General features: G+C 42.5%; 1 protein-coding gene across 2 annotated transcripts in view; it reads left to right on the top strand.

Moving 5' to 3' along the window:
- HOMER2 (homer scaffold protein 2) overlaps positions 1-17,348 on the top strand; it is a 67,051-nt gene that overhangs the window by 27,405 nt on the left and 22,298 nt on the right. For both annotated transcript variants that reach the window (XM_052808293.1, XM_052808295.1), the window contains one exon: positions 14,924-15,055. In XM_052808293.1, the coding sequence (XP_052664253.1) occupies positions 14,924-15,055 (132 nt within the window). The remainder of the gene's footprint in view (positions 1-14,923; positions 15,056-17,348) is intronic.

The following is a 17,348-nucleotide window of genomic DNA, read 5'->3' on the forward strand; positions in this document are numbered from 1 at the left end:
ATGGGCTGTGATTCTCGCAGGAGTGGCTTCCTCAGGCTGCTACTGCTGTCCCCGAAGGTCCGGACCCTCTGCAGTCCCCTGTCCTTCAGCCCCATGCCCTCTTCTCCCAGCAGGCGTAGCCTGTCCCCTTCTCCTTCCCTGGTCCTGTCCCTCGTCCCCAAACCCCCGGGGCGCAGGAGGGTGGGGAGGGGTGCCGCAGGGCAGAGGGGAGCGGGAGGATTTAGGAGCGGGCTGAAGGAGGGGGTGAAGGGAACTGCTGAGCCCGTGTGTTTAAATGCATAAACATTGGGAACTCATTTTGTGAGCACGGCTGGCAGGGGGGCAGGGGAGTTGCCTGGCTCTGCTGCCTGGCACAGTAGGACGCTGCCTTCGGGTCCTTACCTGTTTGCCAAGTGGTGGGCAAGGACAGAAGGGCCCGGCTGGTACACGCGGAGGTGGTGAAGATGGACATTGCAGCGAAGAGGAAAATGGGATGGAAAGGGAATAGGGTAAAGGTAGGGAGCAGAGTGAGGTCAAGGGAGCCTAGCTCTTCCCTTTCAGAGGGAGGGTCCTGCTGAAAACCAGGAGTCCGATATGGTGGAGGGCAGCCAGGCAAGAGCATACGCCTTCCAGGTGCCAGGTTTCTTCCAGATCCTCCCAGCCCAGCGACAGAAAACCCTCCTGCAATGCCTGGGGAGTCAAGCACTGAAAAGTGGAGACCCTAGATTCAAACCAGCTTGCACCACTTTAATTCCTCGTGTTTGCAAAGCTAGAAGAGAACAGGTATCATAATTCCTGCGTCTTGCACAGAAAAACAGGTGCTGTGGACAGTAGCTCACAATTTATAGCAAAAGATTTCATGGATACCATACAAGTATGCACTGGATGATCTTAACCAAGATACCATTACCAGACAAGGGAATAGATTAGTATATCTTTTAATTACATTATAATTGACTTGTATGTTGTCGAGAAAGTAATTTCATCATGATGTTTTAAGAAGTTTCTAGCCAGAGGCTGTTTAAACTGCAGCATAATGAATGCTGGAGGAAATGATACAGTAAAATGCAAGGGCACACACTGATTCAGAGTTAATGAGGCAGCCAAGAGACTTCACCACATGAAAGTGCCCAGCATTATGGGCAAAAGTCAACCCTGTAGAAAAATGACAAAATATGGTGATGATGCAGGGAGAACATGAACTCGTAAATGCCTGGTTGCTGTGTAGTGTGTGGGGAAAGCCACACACAGGGCTTCTCATTAAAAGTGATCTGCATTATTCTGCCTTTTAGAGGTGAAAAGAAAGTTTGAAAGCATGAAAATTACTCAGGCTGATATCTTCCATCATCCTCTGGAATAATGCATGGTAGTGCCCTGGTTGGTGGGCTTGTTTATTTTTTATAAATTAGAAATATGTGTTATCCAAACAATATAGACAATGGGGAAAGGATGAGAAACTTGTTTCTGTGTAGAATTTGAGAAGGAAATATAATCCCTCAGAAACAAGCTTCTGTCCTCATTTTCAAATGTTCAGATGTTATATTTCCACAGAACCTGTGATTGCAGCAGCATCTTTTTTATCTTTTGACAAATAAGTTGTTAGTAAGGAATATAAAGCTATCTTAAAAATTAATAGCCAGCAATAATGTGTATAGTGAGACATTCTGAGATGGCAAAGAAAAGTGACACAGCAGGAGTCATCTCAGGTGCCAGTCCTAAGTTGTCTCTGTGAGATGCTTAAACGGATGACTAGAAAAAATTAAAATCAAGGTTAAAAAGATGAATAGATTGCAAGAGTAATTTTGGTAAATACGTGATACAAAGACTTTGTGGTTCAGAGAAAAAAAATTGTCGGCTGACACTCATTCCCAGTTGCTAGATCATTTAAAGGAGTTTATTAACTAACAATTACCTTGAATATTGAAGGTCAGCAGCTAAGTTGGGCATAAGTGTGTGAAAGTATTGAAGAGAGAACCAGAAAAATTGCTGTGCTGGGAAAGCAAAATCAGTGGGTCTATTTCTGAAGTAAATTGCAATTAGTAAGAATAAGAATATGGGCCAAATTTTGCCAATCAGTATTCACATAATGTTCCCCAAAGTGAATACAGTACGTTATATAGTATGATGAAGCTGTTTGATTAAGTAAGTGGCATATATGCCCTTATAATGGGATCTATAAGTGAGTGTCACAGCAAGAACAGATAGTACGGTTTCCAGAGCAGAATGCAGCTGGCAGGGACAGAGCCCCAGCAGCATGTGGTAGCAGATATTTAGGGAGGTAATAAGGGGTGATATGTAAATCTGCTAATATTTGATGTATTTCTGGCTTTCTCAGTTCCTATACCAGTCCTAATTGCTACCTAATTTAATAGCTGCCCACCTTTTTATGACCATGCTTTTTTTGTTCTCATGACTGGAACCAGGCGTCCTCAGCACATGGAGAGGAAATTCGGAGTTCTTCCAGTGCTGTGTTCAGAGGCTCAAAACAAATCATTTTCTTTGCCCATGGAAATGGAATTATTTTAAGACAGAGTTGTTAAAAATATCGTAGAGTATTTTGCCAAAAGGTGACTCTTAGATTCAAGAAGCTTTCCTTTCAGAGGAAAAAAATTGCAGGGTATGGTAACATGGATGAAATTCCTTCATCTGGCTAGTTCTTTATGTTCTTTTTTTTTTCTTTCATTGATGTAAATTCAGCCATTGAACCAACAGCAACTCTTTCTCAGGGAAAACCTACCAAGTAATTCAGACATTACAAAATTTTTGGCACTGAATTAAAAAAGGCTTCTGGCAATGCGTACGTACCTTGCCAGGGGCCTGCGTTGGTGTGGCAGCATTTAACTGTACGTCTAAGACCTCATGGATCTGATTTGTGGTAACGTGTAGCAGAAATGATCACAGCATCGCCTTCCCTCTTGGCATTCAGAGTATCAGTGTGTGTTCGCCTGACGCTGTGCTCAATGAATGAGGTGGAGTGATGTACCGTGTTTTATATTTTTTAAATACCGAAATCTTTTTAAATACCTACGTTTTTTAACTCTCTAGATTTTCAGGTTTAATAGTTTTGTAGTAAAATGATCAGAGGATGTTTTACAGCCTTGGGTAGCCAAAGATACAGGGATGCAAAAGTACATGTAAAGTGACCTTATGAAGTGGTGTGTTGCCTTTTCTTTTAATGTGTATAGAGAAATCCTGAGTTAAATGCTATGATTTTGAAAGGTGTGGGTGAGCATATATGTGTGTTTTGTCAAAAGGACGGACATTCTTTTATTTCCAGTTTTACCTGCCCTAGTTTTATTTATGGCCACCACTTGACGGGAGTGCTGTGTGCGTCCCGGAGGAGCACCGTGCTGCTGGGGTCCGAGCTGGCTGCCCTGTGCCTGCTGAAATGCTGAGAGGCCGACTCCTCGCCCTGAAGATTATTTTGCTGACTGCAGCACTGGCAGGACTATGATTTCCAGAGAGCCCCTGCTGGTAAAATCTGATTATATTAACAGAAAATATTTTTTATTCCAGCTTCTCAAAGCTTTTTTCACCGATGGTTAACTGAGATGGATATTTCTTTCTTTTTTCAAAACTTTTTCTGCCATGCTGTTTTTTGCCCTTCACGCCCTTTCTTCCAGGTTGGGTGGGAAATCTCGTCTTTCCTGGTCATCCCAGAAAGAGTGCCAACCATAAAACAGGGCTGTCGGGGGAGCATGAGCTCAATATTACTTATACTTCTGACACTGAGAACCAACACAAAAAGGACCTTTCCTCAAAAAGGCAGTGTATGACACTTGTTACTGTTTGAAGAGCCCAAAAGACATATCCCAGCTTAAGGGTGATGCCTCATTAGGGTAAGCTGCTGGAAGGGTGACCAGGTTTTGACCTCTGGAGGTCTGAGTTGGCTGATCCAGTATTCCTGCATTCTTGTCCATACCTGTCCATGAAAGACACCTTCATATGCCGTAAGAGAAGATTTCCAATACTGGTCTGACTGATTACTGTAATACAGAAATTTGAGCATATTTGATGGCCGCCGCCTTCTCTTTACCATAGTATGTTAAGTATTTCGTGAACTATTGGAGTTAATTTCAACATGATTATTAGCACTGGAGATGCTGCTGGAGCCATAAAAGAGTAATTCCAACAAATTGAACTAGTTAGCCCCCGCACATAAAAGGAAGAATATCTTTTGAAATACAAAACCATGATATAAAATATAATTTTAATGCATAATCCTATCTTCCAGTGTGCATAGTTTGTGTGTATGTTGTAATAAACATCTCATTGCCTTTATGCTAGCGAGATGACTATTAAGTAAAAACATTAGTTGTGGTTTTATGATCTTTATATATACACATCATATAAGAGAAAAGTACTTTACTGTTGAGGCAGAGCAACTATAATATCATCAGCGTGTATATACTGTGAATCCATACTAGACCCTTTAAAGTAATTTGATGCCATTTAGTCACTCTCGTCAGCTGAGTTTGCTTCGTAAGGTGGCTGCAGTGTGGACTTTTCCCAGTTCAGATTTCCCAGTCTCTGCTGGAGAATGATGCTCATCTGCCGCAGACATGTTCTAGTACCAATTGTGCTAAACAAAGTACTTTGTAAAAGATGCCTGAAGAGTCTCTAGCTGCTTTTTGCAGTCCCTTTTGGGCTTGTCATTGCTGTAAATAATGAAGCTGGATCGGGCTGCTCTCTGAGAGGCAGCTGCTCCTTTCGTAGAGTTGTCGTCTTTCATTTTGTATGATGAGTAGATTAAGAGCAGGAGAACATTTGTCCTGCCCTGAGTCACAGCACACCAGCCTAACCTAAGCTGGAACCCCTCTCTCACTCAGACAGTGAAACAACTTGCAGTAAATAATCAATATTTTTAATAGCTATTTCCTGATTTCATTTAAAGGTGTTAGAATTGTGGTGATGCAACTTCGGGGTTTTTTAGCATCACTTTGAATGATTCGGGGGGAACTCTCAGTTTAAGGAAAACTTGCCGTCAGTGGGTGATGCTGAGGCAGAGGTTGCTGCTCCGGTGAAGGCTGGGGTGCGGGCGCCAGGTCAGCAGCTGCCCTGCAGCCAGGGTGCGGGTGTAGTGGCAGGAGGGTGTCTGCATGGGCTGGCACATCGGGCACCTCAAAGGTGCAGCATGTGCCCAAAGTGTTATGCGCCAAAGGGGTCCCGTGGAGTCATACATCATTCAGCCTGGGGAATATCAAAGGGAAGTGTGAATGTTGGCATTAATGGGAGTTAAAGCAGGACAGATGCAAACGGAAAATGAAATGCACATTTTAAAATGAGGATCGGTATCTATGTGGGTTGAGCGCACCGAGGTGTGCACCGGATCCTTCTGCTACATAGACCAGGACTTCACATTCCTCTCAAAGGCATCTTTGAAATAAGAGTGAATGAAATTAAGGAAAATAACAGTCCCCAATGATCTTAAAATATTTGTGTTGTCTATGTTTGTGGTGTACTCGGCTTGACTAAAGTTACTTGAGTTTTTGTTTCTCTCTAGACATTAACTTGAGAACATTTTCTCTGGAATTTGGTGATGAAGAAATGCAGCATAAAGGAGTAGCAGAGCTGTCAGCCAAGGATGAGACTACCCACTTGCATCATCCTTTATTTGCTTAAGGTGATATCAAGTATTCAGAAATTCAGGCTGAGGGGAGGTGCAGGATTTAATAATCGGTAGGATAGTACATTGCCTGGAGTTGTGTCTGCAGGAGAATTTTCAACAGTTGCCAAGACTGGTTTAGATAGGTAGAGCTAGTAACATTGGGTGCGCTTGTGTGGGCAGGTCCCTGAGTGTTCAGAGGATAAGATAAAAGTACTGTTAGGACTTAACTGCAATGGTAATTTCAGAATTGCTAATACTGGTGGAGATGAGCTGGGAATGGAAGGAAAAACTAAAAATGTTGGCACAAACAGGACCTGGGGCTTCAGGTGAAAGAGAGCTTGTCGAAAGCTGAGAAATGGAGCAAAGTAAATGCCAGGAAATTTGGTGGTTCCCTTGAGACTGCATCAACCAGAAATCATGATAATCTGCTCAGGATGTGTTTTGGTTTAAAAAAAATAATAGAAGTCTAGAGCTGTAGAACTTACATCATGTAAATATTTCTGTATTAATCTCTCTCCAGGTTATTAACTTTGAAATGTGAAAAATCCTCTGTTCATTGTCTGGATTATTTCTGGAAGTAAATCCTTCCAAAGCCGGTTAGTAAGCTTAGGAGAAAAGATAACAAAGTGCTGGCAACAGCTGTATCCTTGACAGAAGCACAGAAGCACATCTGCCACTGTTTGATCCTATCTGGCTCATTTTTCTGCTTGTATGTACAGTGCGTGCGTGTGTCACTGGCTCTGGAAAGACCACACACAACTGAATCCAGGAGATTGCAGAACCCTTTCCAGAAACGCAATTTGTTACTCTTTAAAAAGAAGGGGAAAAAAGGAAAAGATAAAAATCCATGCTAGAGGATTTCTTGCTGCACTGCTCAGCAGCCAGTGGGGAAACTTTGGTCTGGGTAGATTGTTCCTTTTTAAAACCTCTCCATAAAATTCCTTGGAAAAGCTCTGTAAAAGAAAGTGTTTCAGCACGTAACTGCCTCACGCAAAGTTGCTTCTGATCACCACACTCGAGTATGAATGTGGCATCTGAATGTGCCAGAGAGGTTAATTAAACCATGTAATGTTATTGTAAAGAAACCTGGAATCAAGCAAAGGATGGCTGGTTTAGGTCATGGTCCTGGAACTTAGCAAAGCTTTTGAAGAATCTTGAACAAATTTTTGGTGAAAATAACCCATGCCTGTAGTTAGACGAAAATTGAGAAAAAATTCAAAGTTTTTAGTAACATCATCAACACAGGCACAACATGGTAGAGTTTACAGATGCTTTCCCTCATCTTTTTGGTTTCATTAGCTGATCAAAGCAAAACCTGTAGGATGAGACTGAAATAGGCAAATTTATAGATGGTAAAAACTTCCATACCTGCTCACCAGACTCTAGGGAGTGCAGTGGCGCTCAGCTTGTTTGTGGGTTTTGCATTGTGCTGCCGTTTTCTTCCAAAAGAAATTATAAGGGGGCTGAGGAACCTTGTGCCCAAAGGTGAGCTGAACACATGCCCCATCCCCCCGAGATTTCCACAGCCTCCTCCCAGGGTATTAGGGACTTCCGTCAAGAATTGCAATAAATGCAGTATTGGTTAGCTGTTGGTTTCCTAATCTGAGACTTTTACTCCCTCTTTTTTGAAGTTCAGGTACTGAAACAAATAAAGAGTAATTCCTATAAGCTGTGCTTTATGAAACTCTAAGGATTGCTTGTCCACTGAAACAGCTATGTAAATTATTTGTTCCCTTCTCTCCCCCTGCTGTAGTGCCAGAGGTATCTAATACTTGGAAATCCCTATTTGGAGAGTTAATGTATCAGACATGCTAATCAAGTCATGCCAGATGGAGTTTATAAATAAACTACACTGCATTGTGTATTCTTAAAATTTGAGCATCAAGCATAATTCAAGGCAATATTTTCCTAGTTTAAAAAAAAACAAAAAACAGAAAACCTAAACATCACTTCTTTCTTGATTCTGGATTGTGAAGTCACATCCAATGGCACAGTGGTTGCTAGATGGAAAATGAGGAATAGTATAAATGACTGTTAACCATTAAATACTAGCTGAAGTCCAAAGCTACTTGTCCCTGAGGAGTGAACAGGATGATCACATGAGCCCCAGCTAACCTCCACCTAGCTTTATTTTCTAACAGCAAAATAAGGGATGAGGCATTTCTGAGGATGCAGAAGGATTGGTATTTTACATTATTTCATAGATACCTTGTATCTTCAGTTATGTCAGTGTATTCCTCCTAAGTGTTGCTAGACCTGATTGCCTTTGATTGTCATCTAACAGTGACCACTTCGAGGTGCTTTAGAAGATGCCGAGTAGATCCTGTCATCTCCTAAAAATAATGTACCTGCCCTTCTTGGCCATTCTTCATGCCAAGGAACAGTTTTTCCAGATTTTAGAGAGGAAGCAGTAAGCTATCCTACTGCTGACCACCCCCTGGGGTGTGTAGGTTGTTAAAGAGTAGAGGAGTCGTTAACGATGCCCCATGGCCATGCCATTTCTAACCTCTGCAAAGGGACCTTCAGGCTTAAGTGAAGCTGTTGTCATACAGCTTGAAGGATGCAGAAAATGATCAGTGCTTAAATGATTCATATAGTGATCTGGTTATACTGTACACAAAGACTATATGCTTTTACTAAATCCTCCAAAGAGTGAATGTGATATAACTATGGGGTTTTTTTTTCATTGTATCTAGTTGTAGATAACACAGCCTTTTCCCTCACCCCAAATTTAGTCACTAGGAAAAAATAGTCTCCACTGTATTCTTCTCCCTGTCTCTGATAAGTTAGAAATCTTATTTCTCACGTGAAAACAACACACAAGCATCTTGGTTTATATATTTTGTAAAATGTTGCATGAAATTCCTGGGTAACAATTTGTTCCAGCATAGAGGGTTTGAAAATCCTTGCTGTAGGTTTTCTTCATGAAACAGCTGCTGGTGCTTTGAATCGTGTGGGTGGGTAGATGTGTGTGCTGTGCCTAAAAGGAAAAAAAAATCTAGTCAGATGTCAAAGCAAAAATAGGAGATTTTAGAGATTTAGACTGGGTGGAGGAGGTGGGAAGCCAACTCTGCAGAGATGTTAATTACCTTGGGAAGAGAAAGAGTGCAATGGAGTAGGTGTAGCAGAAGATTTACTTAATAGAATTCACATAATCATGAACCCGCTTTCCTTGCATTTAGACATCTTCTCAGTGAGGGCTTTACAACAGAAATATTTTACCAGAGGAAAACCAGTTATTAGTCTTTTTATTGGAGAGGGGGGGCTATTTTTACATCTCTTTTCATGAAGGAGGATAAGAACTGTATGGTTTTTGTTGATTTGTTGGCTTTTGGGGTTAAAAATGAACCTCATCGTTCATTGAATTACCCTGGGAATGTAAGGTGATACAAGATTTAATAAAAAGCTATGTGCAACTGTAGAAATGGCCCTTTTCCCCATAAAGCAAGCAGCAGCAGCACTTTATCCATAAGAGGTGAGTCTCCTCTCTGCAGAGGGAGCTCAGGTTGGGATGTAAATGCTTCGGACTGCAGCAAGTCCTCTGCAGCTTGCAAGGTGTCCTGGCATCTTCCTCTTTTGCAGAGTGCGGATGAATCACTGCAGTTCCCCTTCCACTCCCACCTCCCACAGAAATACATGAGGTAGCTATGGAAGCTTTTGGAGTCCATTGATGGGTGAAATAGCTACTGTCCTGGTTAACTGTGTAGAACAGAAACTCTTGAAAAGCAGTGGCTGGCCCGGCTTACTAGCACTGTAGGGATAAAATCATGGGTAACCAGAGCCAGAGTGTGGTAGTAGAGGTCCTGCCAACTGTTGCCTACCCTGTGCTCTGCCCGCCCCATCATGCACAAACGATGAAGCAGAGCAGGAGGAACAGCAAAATGGAGAAATCCAATGCTCTTCTTAACATAGGTTTACAGTGCTCCCAATCTAATTAATCCATACCCTCAGCCTGTCCCAGGTGAAGCACCGTGTACGTGTCAGGCGCAGCAGATAAAGCAAAGCTAGAACAAGTGCCGTTGCTACTTTCAGTTTTCCCAGGCTTTTTTATTTTTAAAGACCTTCTACAAAGACTTAGCAGGAAGGGTGGCGAGAAAGATTTGATCACATCTGCTGGCCCTGATTTGTAAAACAACTATAATAAATCCTCCTGCATTACAGGTTCACCGTTTTGGCCAAAGGCTGTTGTTTCTTTCATGCCCAAGTTCTTACGCTGCTGTGAGCATGTCTTTGTGCTGCTCCTGCTTTACTCTGTTAGGTGGCCTCAGCAGGGGACTCTTTTTTTTTCCCCTTTGATAGCACTGTCTTGATTAACAATGTGTGTGTGTATGTGTGCTGGCTTTGTAGGACTAGAAATGAAATGATCAGTTTATCACCAGTGACATATTGGTGAAAAGTTGTTACATCTAAGTCTAGAAGCTCTCAGCAGAGGTAGGAAGGATGGTAGGTAGCAAAGGATAGTGCAAATCATGGAAACTTAGGTGGGTTAATGCCACAAGGGAGTTGCTGAACATTTGGGATAGAGGGAGAATTTCTCCGCAAATCCAACCCTGTCTCCTGATCTTCACATCCAGTGTCACAAGCCCTTGTGATTCATGTTGACTTGATGAGCTGGAAGAACCTGCTGAGCCTGTGATAGCTGTGGCCAGAGGATTAGCAGCTTCTTTCCCTCTTCAATTCTGTTTTTAGACTGGGATACATCTTTACTGAAGATTAGCAGCCTGGTGTATTGGGGAAATTAAATTTCACAAGGGCTGCAAACTGGAAAGCACATATTCAGAGGTGTGAAAATGAAATGGGGAGGTTTTAATGTAGTATCTTCTTAATGAGTAGATCCTATGGCTTCGAGCCCTGGGGCTTTTCTGGAGGTGAGGTTACTTCAGAGTAACAGGTGATATGAATTTAAAGGGGATATTCCAGAATAATTCCTAATCTAGCACTCTTGTCCCAGGATAAGGGGCCCTTTTCTGATTTAATTTAATGCAGTTCCAAAATACATTGGCTAATATATTCATTAGCTATTTCATAGCTGTTATTTTGGTCTTTTCCCAGGTAGAGAAGCTTATGACAGGGCTGGCTGAACTGGCTTATCATCCCCTTGGTGGGTGTCTCATCAGAGGAAGTGTCCTGGCTGATTCCTGCCGACGCGTTGGCCCTCCTCCTTGGGGCTGTGCCGGTGGCTCTGCCGGATGCCCACTGTGATCGTTGCTCTCCTCCCCTTGGAGCTGAGCTTGCTCTCGTCTCTGCTTTTCCCTCTTGCGAATCTGGCAAGCCGGGGCCAATGCGACCAGGGCGTCTGCTGTGAGCTGAGCCGGCAAAGCCCCGTGTGCTGTTCCAGCTCTGCTCCCTCTGTACTCCAGCCAGCTGACATGCTTGTTCACCTTACGTTAATGAAACGGTGACTTGGGAAAATGTGTTTTCAGGAGCCACATTGGCTTTTCCCCTTTAGTGCACTGTTGTGGTACAGGGAGTGTGGGAGGGGAACCCTTTAAATACTCGAAACATCGCCTAAAAGAAATGGCAGCTGTATATATGGGCACTGCTCATATGTTACGAGCAGTAGGAGCTGCCAATACATTTTTTTTCCTTCTACGCGCTCAGATTGTCTTGTGACCTCTCCCTGCTTGATTTATTTGGCAGTTTCTCTCCGTGGGAAGGCAACGGGATGGGTGTGTTACAGCTATGAATGTTCTGCTCTACGCCAGCTTATTTGCATTCACTTTTATCTGATGAATATACCTGGTGTGTTTCTAAATGTCTGGAGTCGTTTCTGGTTGATGTAGTGCTACCTTGTACTGTGAACATTCTTCTGTGTCATGTTCAAATAAAAATTTAGATCTGTCAGGATTGTTTTTCTCCCAAAGGAAGTGAAATTAGTATGAGATTTTGTTTGGCTTATGTGGATGTATCAGGAACGTTCGCCATCTGATACGTTTGCATGTAGATGAGAGCAAAGGCAGATTTTTTTTTTTTAACTGCATGTAGACAACTCAGTCAGTATGATGAATGAGTTTATTATTCTGTAAGGTGCTTACTATATTATGCTCCTCTTTGCCTTTGTCTTTAGGGAGAAGTCTTTAACCACTTCAGGGATTGATTGCATTTGATTAGAGAGTAGTTTGTCTTTTGAATCCATTATCCTGGATGAAAGTCTGCAAGTTTATTCCGTTTTCTGATGCAGCCAAAATTGTGCCATGTGTGTATCATATGAATGTTGATCGAATGCAACGTTATTTCATAAGAGCCCATCTGAATTGATGAGTGGCCTTTTCTTACAGAATTATAATACTGGATTGCAGGTAGGGGTGGAAAAGAGCCTGTGGGCTCACCCTGCCCGCAGCAGCTTTCAAATAGTGCCATTTGCCTTCTGCACCCTTCCTCTCAGCTCCTTCTTCCTTTGAAACTTGAAAATTCTGCTTCATCCTTTCATGAAAAGAAGACATTTTTCCCGGTTTGGTCAAACTTTCCTGTTGTGGTAGCCACAAATGCTTCCCCTGTCTTCTGCCCCAGCTAGAGACCTTCTGCCTGGGAGATGGAGGAGTGGTGGGGAGTACTTTCCTTCTGGTCTCACATAACTGAGGGTGAGCCAGCTTTGGGAGGCGGGATAGGCTGGGTTACCTGGCAGGGGTGCTTGCAAACCTCACTTTTCATTGTTCTTTGAAATCATAACACCCTTTCTTTCTTCTAAACACAACCAACATGACTGTTCCCTGGCCAATGTAGTGTCTCTGCTCTGAAATGATGACCAAATTTACTTGGGAAGAGAATGTACAGGCTGATGTTCCCAAAGTTTAGTGTTATGGCGTCTTCCTGCAAGAGTGATGAGGTGATGGGGTGAGGATGGGGAGGAAGACCAGGTGGATACGTGCAATGTACCTGCAGCATCCAGCTCCTCTGAACTGTTTCCATGAGCTCTGATTTAATCTCCTAAGCTTCTACTTAGGTTTTCACTTCTCTGTGGGAACGCAGCATTTCTGAAGTGCCTGACTGACAGGGGAGGATTTAAGGAAAAAAAAAAAGGCAGAGCCAGCTTCCAGGCAGTTTCACTAATTGCAGCTTATTATAAATTTAACAGATGAACTGGCAGTTTCTTGAAGGTGTGTGATCACCACAACCTTTTCTTAGATTCTGCGCTGGCTATAGAAAAAATTAACCTCTAAGGTGCTAAGCTAACGTAGTGCATTTCATCGCTCAATAAGGTGTTCCTTGATTTACAGTTTGCAGGCTTCATTATTCCTTTTGTCACATCTTTGATAATATTGGACTGTGGTCTAAAAGATATGTTTGGTGGGGTTTTTTTACATATTTGTGTTTACTCAATGATTATTGTAGGAGGTATGCAAGAATTTTATCCTTCTCAGAGTCTGTTTCCAGTGAGTGAAGCTTTTGCCTTTCAGTAGAGTGGGTCATTTTATTAGCTGTTCCCCACAGATTTATAATTTGATAGGCAAAGTAGGACTGAAATAATACTTTTTATCACTCGAAATTTCTGGGTATTTCATAGCTTCTAAAATAAATTCTGTAACTTGAGAAGCTAAACATTTGTAAGTAGTTCATCTGTCTGATGTAAGATTTTTAAAGAAGAAATATACATATAGCACTTTCCTTAAAGTTTTTGGAAAGCATCCTGATTTTCTGGGTTGGTGGTAGCTTTTCCTCCTGTTCTTGTGATTCTTTGTGTCATGCAATCCTCGTATCATCATAGACCCTTTGCATTGTCAAAACCCTACATAAAATCTCTGCTTTTCTTTTAATTTAAATCTCTGAAATCACGCTTAGATTTTATATTGGCTGTGTTTCTGTTGTGTGACTTAGCTGGAGGAAGGCACGCCTGGGCAGCTTTGCTTATACCTCTGCCTGTCAACCAGCCATTCAAAGAGATGTTTTGACCCTGAAAGCTGATGTCTGTATGGTGTGTGCTGGCCAGCACTGGCTGCAGAGTCACCTCTCCCCCTTTCTTGCCCTGTTTATTCCCATGCAAAAAACAATTTCAGGGGTACCAGCCACCTGGCCCACCTCTGGTTTGATCCTTTTGGTGAAACTTTCAGTGGCAGGAAATGGCAGAAAATCGTATGTCTATTTGAAAGTGATGATGCAAAAAGAGGGAACCACTGAAGCTGAGCAATTTCTAAGAAAGCAAATAAAAGCATCAGCAGAGAGGTCAGAAGCTAGGGAGGGGACAGAGGCAAGTAAAGATCTTTCTCTGGTAAATTTAATTCACACTTTTTGCTAGATGTAAACGATAGCTTAGGAAAAACACTGCTCGGAATACATAGTAAATGATGTTGCCAGGATACTTCCTGATCATGTTAATTAAACTGTCCCACAGATTTGGCTTAATTACTGTGTAATTTGCATACTGGAAGTGATGGTACGCCTTACTAAAGAAAGCTATTCTGTTAGCAGAAAGAACATTGTACTTGAATTAATTTCCAGGGGAAGGAGTATCTAGACTCATATAATGATGTATCTTGAAAATAAAGTTAAGATTTTTGATAACGAATTGACATATATCTCATTCCCTTTTGCACGATTACATTTTATGCTTGTTCCACTAAGTTCCTTAGAGACCTCATCGCAACAGCCTTCCTCTTGTTGGCTATTTCTTTAATTACAAGAACAACTGTTGCTTTCAAGGTTGCTGGTGGTGAAACAGGTATTAGTTAACTTGTGTAAAGTGGCAGAATATTTGTCTTGAGGCCCACATTTGGTACTGCATTTGTGGTGGTGGTGGTGGTGGTGATGCACTTCACCACCCTTCCAAGTTAAACTCACTATTAAGCTATTAGTTTCTCCTTGTCTTGTTTTGTGTTGTTTGGGGTTTTTTTAAATTTCTGACATGACTGTGGCATCTTACTTGTGGAGGCCTGAGGCCAAATGGAGAAATGCAGAGCTATCTCTTTGCTCTTCCAGTCTGAGGGCAGGTGTTGCTGGTGGACACCCTGCTTGGCAACCTCAGGCCATCCCGGGTGCCTGGCGGGACGGTGGGAGTAGCCGTGTGCCTTTGTAATGCTGAAAAAAGAGGATTTTGCATCTGCATTTCTGCCAGGATAATTTTATAGCTTCTGTCCCTGCTGTTGCTTTGAGTTCAGTGATGTTCCTGCAGCCGTGTTTAAATGCAGGACCATGATAGTTCTTTGGAAAAAGAAGACAAAACATCAAAATTCCTGCATGAAGTAAGACAAGATAGAAACTGTTTTGTATTGGGAAAAATCTTCTGAATACAGCAATTTCCCAATTTAGACTGCTCATTGCTTTGGATGATATTGTTGCTAGGATATGCATTTCCAATGTGGCTTCTACTTTTTAATTATTTTTTGATCTGTTTTTAAACAGGTGATCATAAACAGCACAATCACACCTAATATGACCTTCACTAAAACATCGCAGAAGTTTGGCCAGTGGGCGGACAGCAGAGCAAATACTGTGTTTGGTTTGGGCTTTCCCTCCGAGCAGCAGCTGACAAAGGTAACAGGGCTCACCGAATTTCTGCAAAGGCTGTCTTGTTTCTTGTTAATTTAGAACTGCATATACCCATCCAACCACTTCTGAGCTGCATGCTTCTGCAAGTCCTCTTCACCCATGCAAGCTGCCCATCTCCTGTAATTACCCAATGTCTGTATATACAGAAGCAGGCAGTATTGCAAACGGTAGTCAAAACTACAACTTAAATCTCACTGCTGACAACGGTACTAGTGCAGTGATCTCAATGGTATCGTGCCCAACGTGGCTGAAAGCATTTGTGTTTTCAGATAGTTACAGAAACAACCTGAACTCTGCAGTATTTTTTGGCATCTCCCTGGCCTATGTGCTCATTTCAGCTGACAGTGGCACCAACAGCAAAGGGAACCACTGATATGCCAGGACTGTGGGCATTAGGGCTGCCTAATGTGTCTGAAGGAAGAGAGTTGCTGTCCCAGCCTCAGAAATGTGCATTTTGATGACTTGCTGCCACTGGTAGCTAACCAAGGTAAAGGAGCTGCCAGCCCCCCAGGGCTTGCTGGTGCCCTCGTTTTGCAGATACCACTGCTGGTGGGGCCGTGCTCTCAGGGGGCTCGGTAAACTGATCTGGGTTAAGATAATATTGCATTTTTGGCATTTCAGCTCAGTGGTGTGATTTGCAGAGCTGACCTAAAGCTTCTTTATCACAGACCTGAGGAGGTGGCAGTGAGCGGTGGCAGGGCCAGGGGATGAGTAGCCGGGGAGGTCTGATGCCGGGTTTGCTGGCAGAGCTGCCTCTCTCAGAGAGAAAACTTGGCCATGGATTTGGTATTAATGCAACACTTCCCTGGACCAGGGACTGACTGCAACAGCAGGCTTGTAAATTGTAGAGCTGCCTCTTGTAATGAATAACCAGCAGTTTAAAATACGTCCTCTGTCATTAGATTAGTGGTCTTGTCAAGTGTCCATCAAGCAGCTGAGATGTTTGTTTGTTCATGTAGTAAAAAAACCCCTACTTATCTAACACATAGTTGACACCTGAAGCATGGCTACTTGGCACTGGGTTTTGTCAGTTAAAATTGTGTCCTTGGGCATGGCACAGAGTCTCTCGTGTTGCTGTCCTCTTGTGTGCTTTGATAAGAAAAGAGTCAGGAGAACAAGATGTTTCTTGTAGTGTCTAAAATAGCAATGGCAGACCATTGCAATAGAAGGAGGACTTTTCCGTCAACTGGGTTGTTATAGGAATTTATTTTACTAAGTTTGCCTTACTGAGTTTTTACAATTTCCAGAGAACTGCATTTTTTGCAAGTGTTTCTTAAAGGTAAAGCATATTTTACTTTTCATGTTAAATTATTTTTGGATTTGGGATGTCCATAAAGGTGCCATGGCAATAATCTGCTCTTCTGGGATGCTAAGGCCACGCAATCAATCAATCACATGTAAAACTGTTTTTTAAAAATGAGGTGCTGGTGATGGTTATGTTTTATGATGCTTACTCAAGTGTAGAGGACTGCTCATTTCACTTATGCATATTCTCCACTCCCGTGGCAGAGGTGTTCATAGTAGCTAGTAAGTAGTATGGGAATATGGGAGGATTAAGGTGGACCTAGGGCAATGGTTTGTTTTGAGTAACAGATGAGCATGATACAATGCAACCTTTGGACACCAAATAAAAGAATTAGCACCATTGGATAGTAATTTTTAATCCCGGATTACTGAGGTCACACCGCTGCAACATGACAGGTGACCACACGGTACGTCAGTGCTGACTGGGGTTAAACATGCACCACGTGCCGCATGGAGCAGGTGGTGCTGGGGCTGGCTCAGGAGACAAGAGGTATAAGAAGGCACAAGGTACATTTGGAGGTCCTTGCACCCTCATCAGAGAGATTTTACCATATTCTCCAAAACTGTCCAAACACGTACTTTGAATAAATTTAATGCTGGTATCAGAAAGCAGCTCTTTAATGTTCATGTGGCCAGACTAGAGCCAATGTGAAAAACATGTTATGTGGGCACAGGGGCCTCCGCATCAGCTGTGTTTCTCTCCAGATCGGTTTGCACATCTGTTTGCACTGCAAGATCTGCTGAAGAGCCCACTGCTGATAATACAGCCTTCTACTTGCAGGAAAAGCTTTCCAAATCAACAGACTTTTTTCTGGTCAGAATATCGAAGGGGAGCTTAAGGGGAGCACTTCTGAAAATGGTTCAAGATGATCTACTTAACAAAAACCAACTGACAGTTATCTAGCTGGAAAATGTAAGAAAACCTTTTATTACCACCATGCAAAGCAATGGGATGAAGATATCCCTTGTCATC

This window comes from Harpia harpyja, chromosome 14 (assembly GCF_026419915.1).
Source record: "Harpia harpyja isolate bHarHar1 chromosome 14, bHarHar1 primary haplotype, whole genome shotgun sequence".
In the NCBI taxonomy this organism is placed as follows: Eukaryota; Metazoa; Chordata; class Aves; order Accipitriformes; family Accipitridae; genus Harpia; species Harpia harpyja.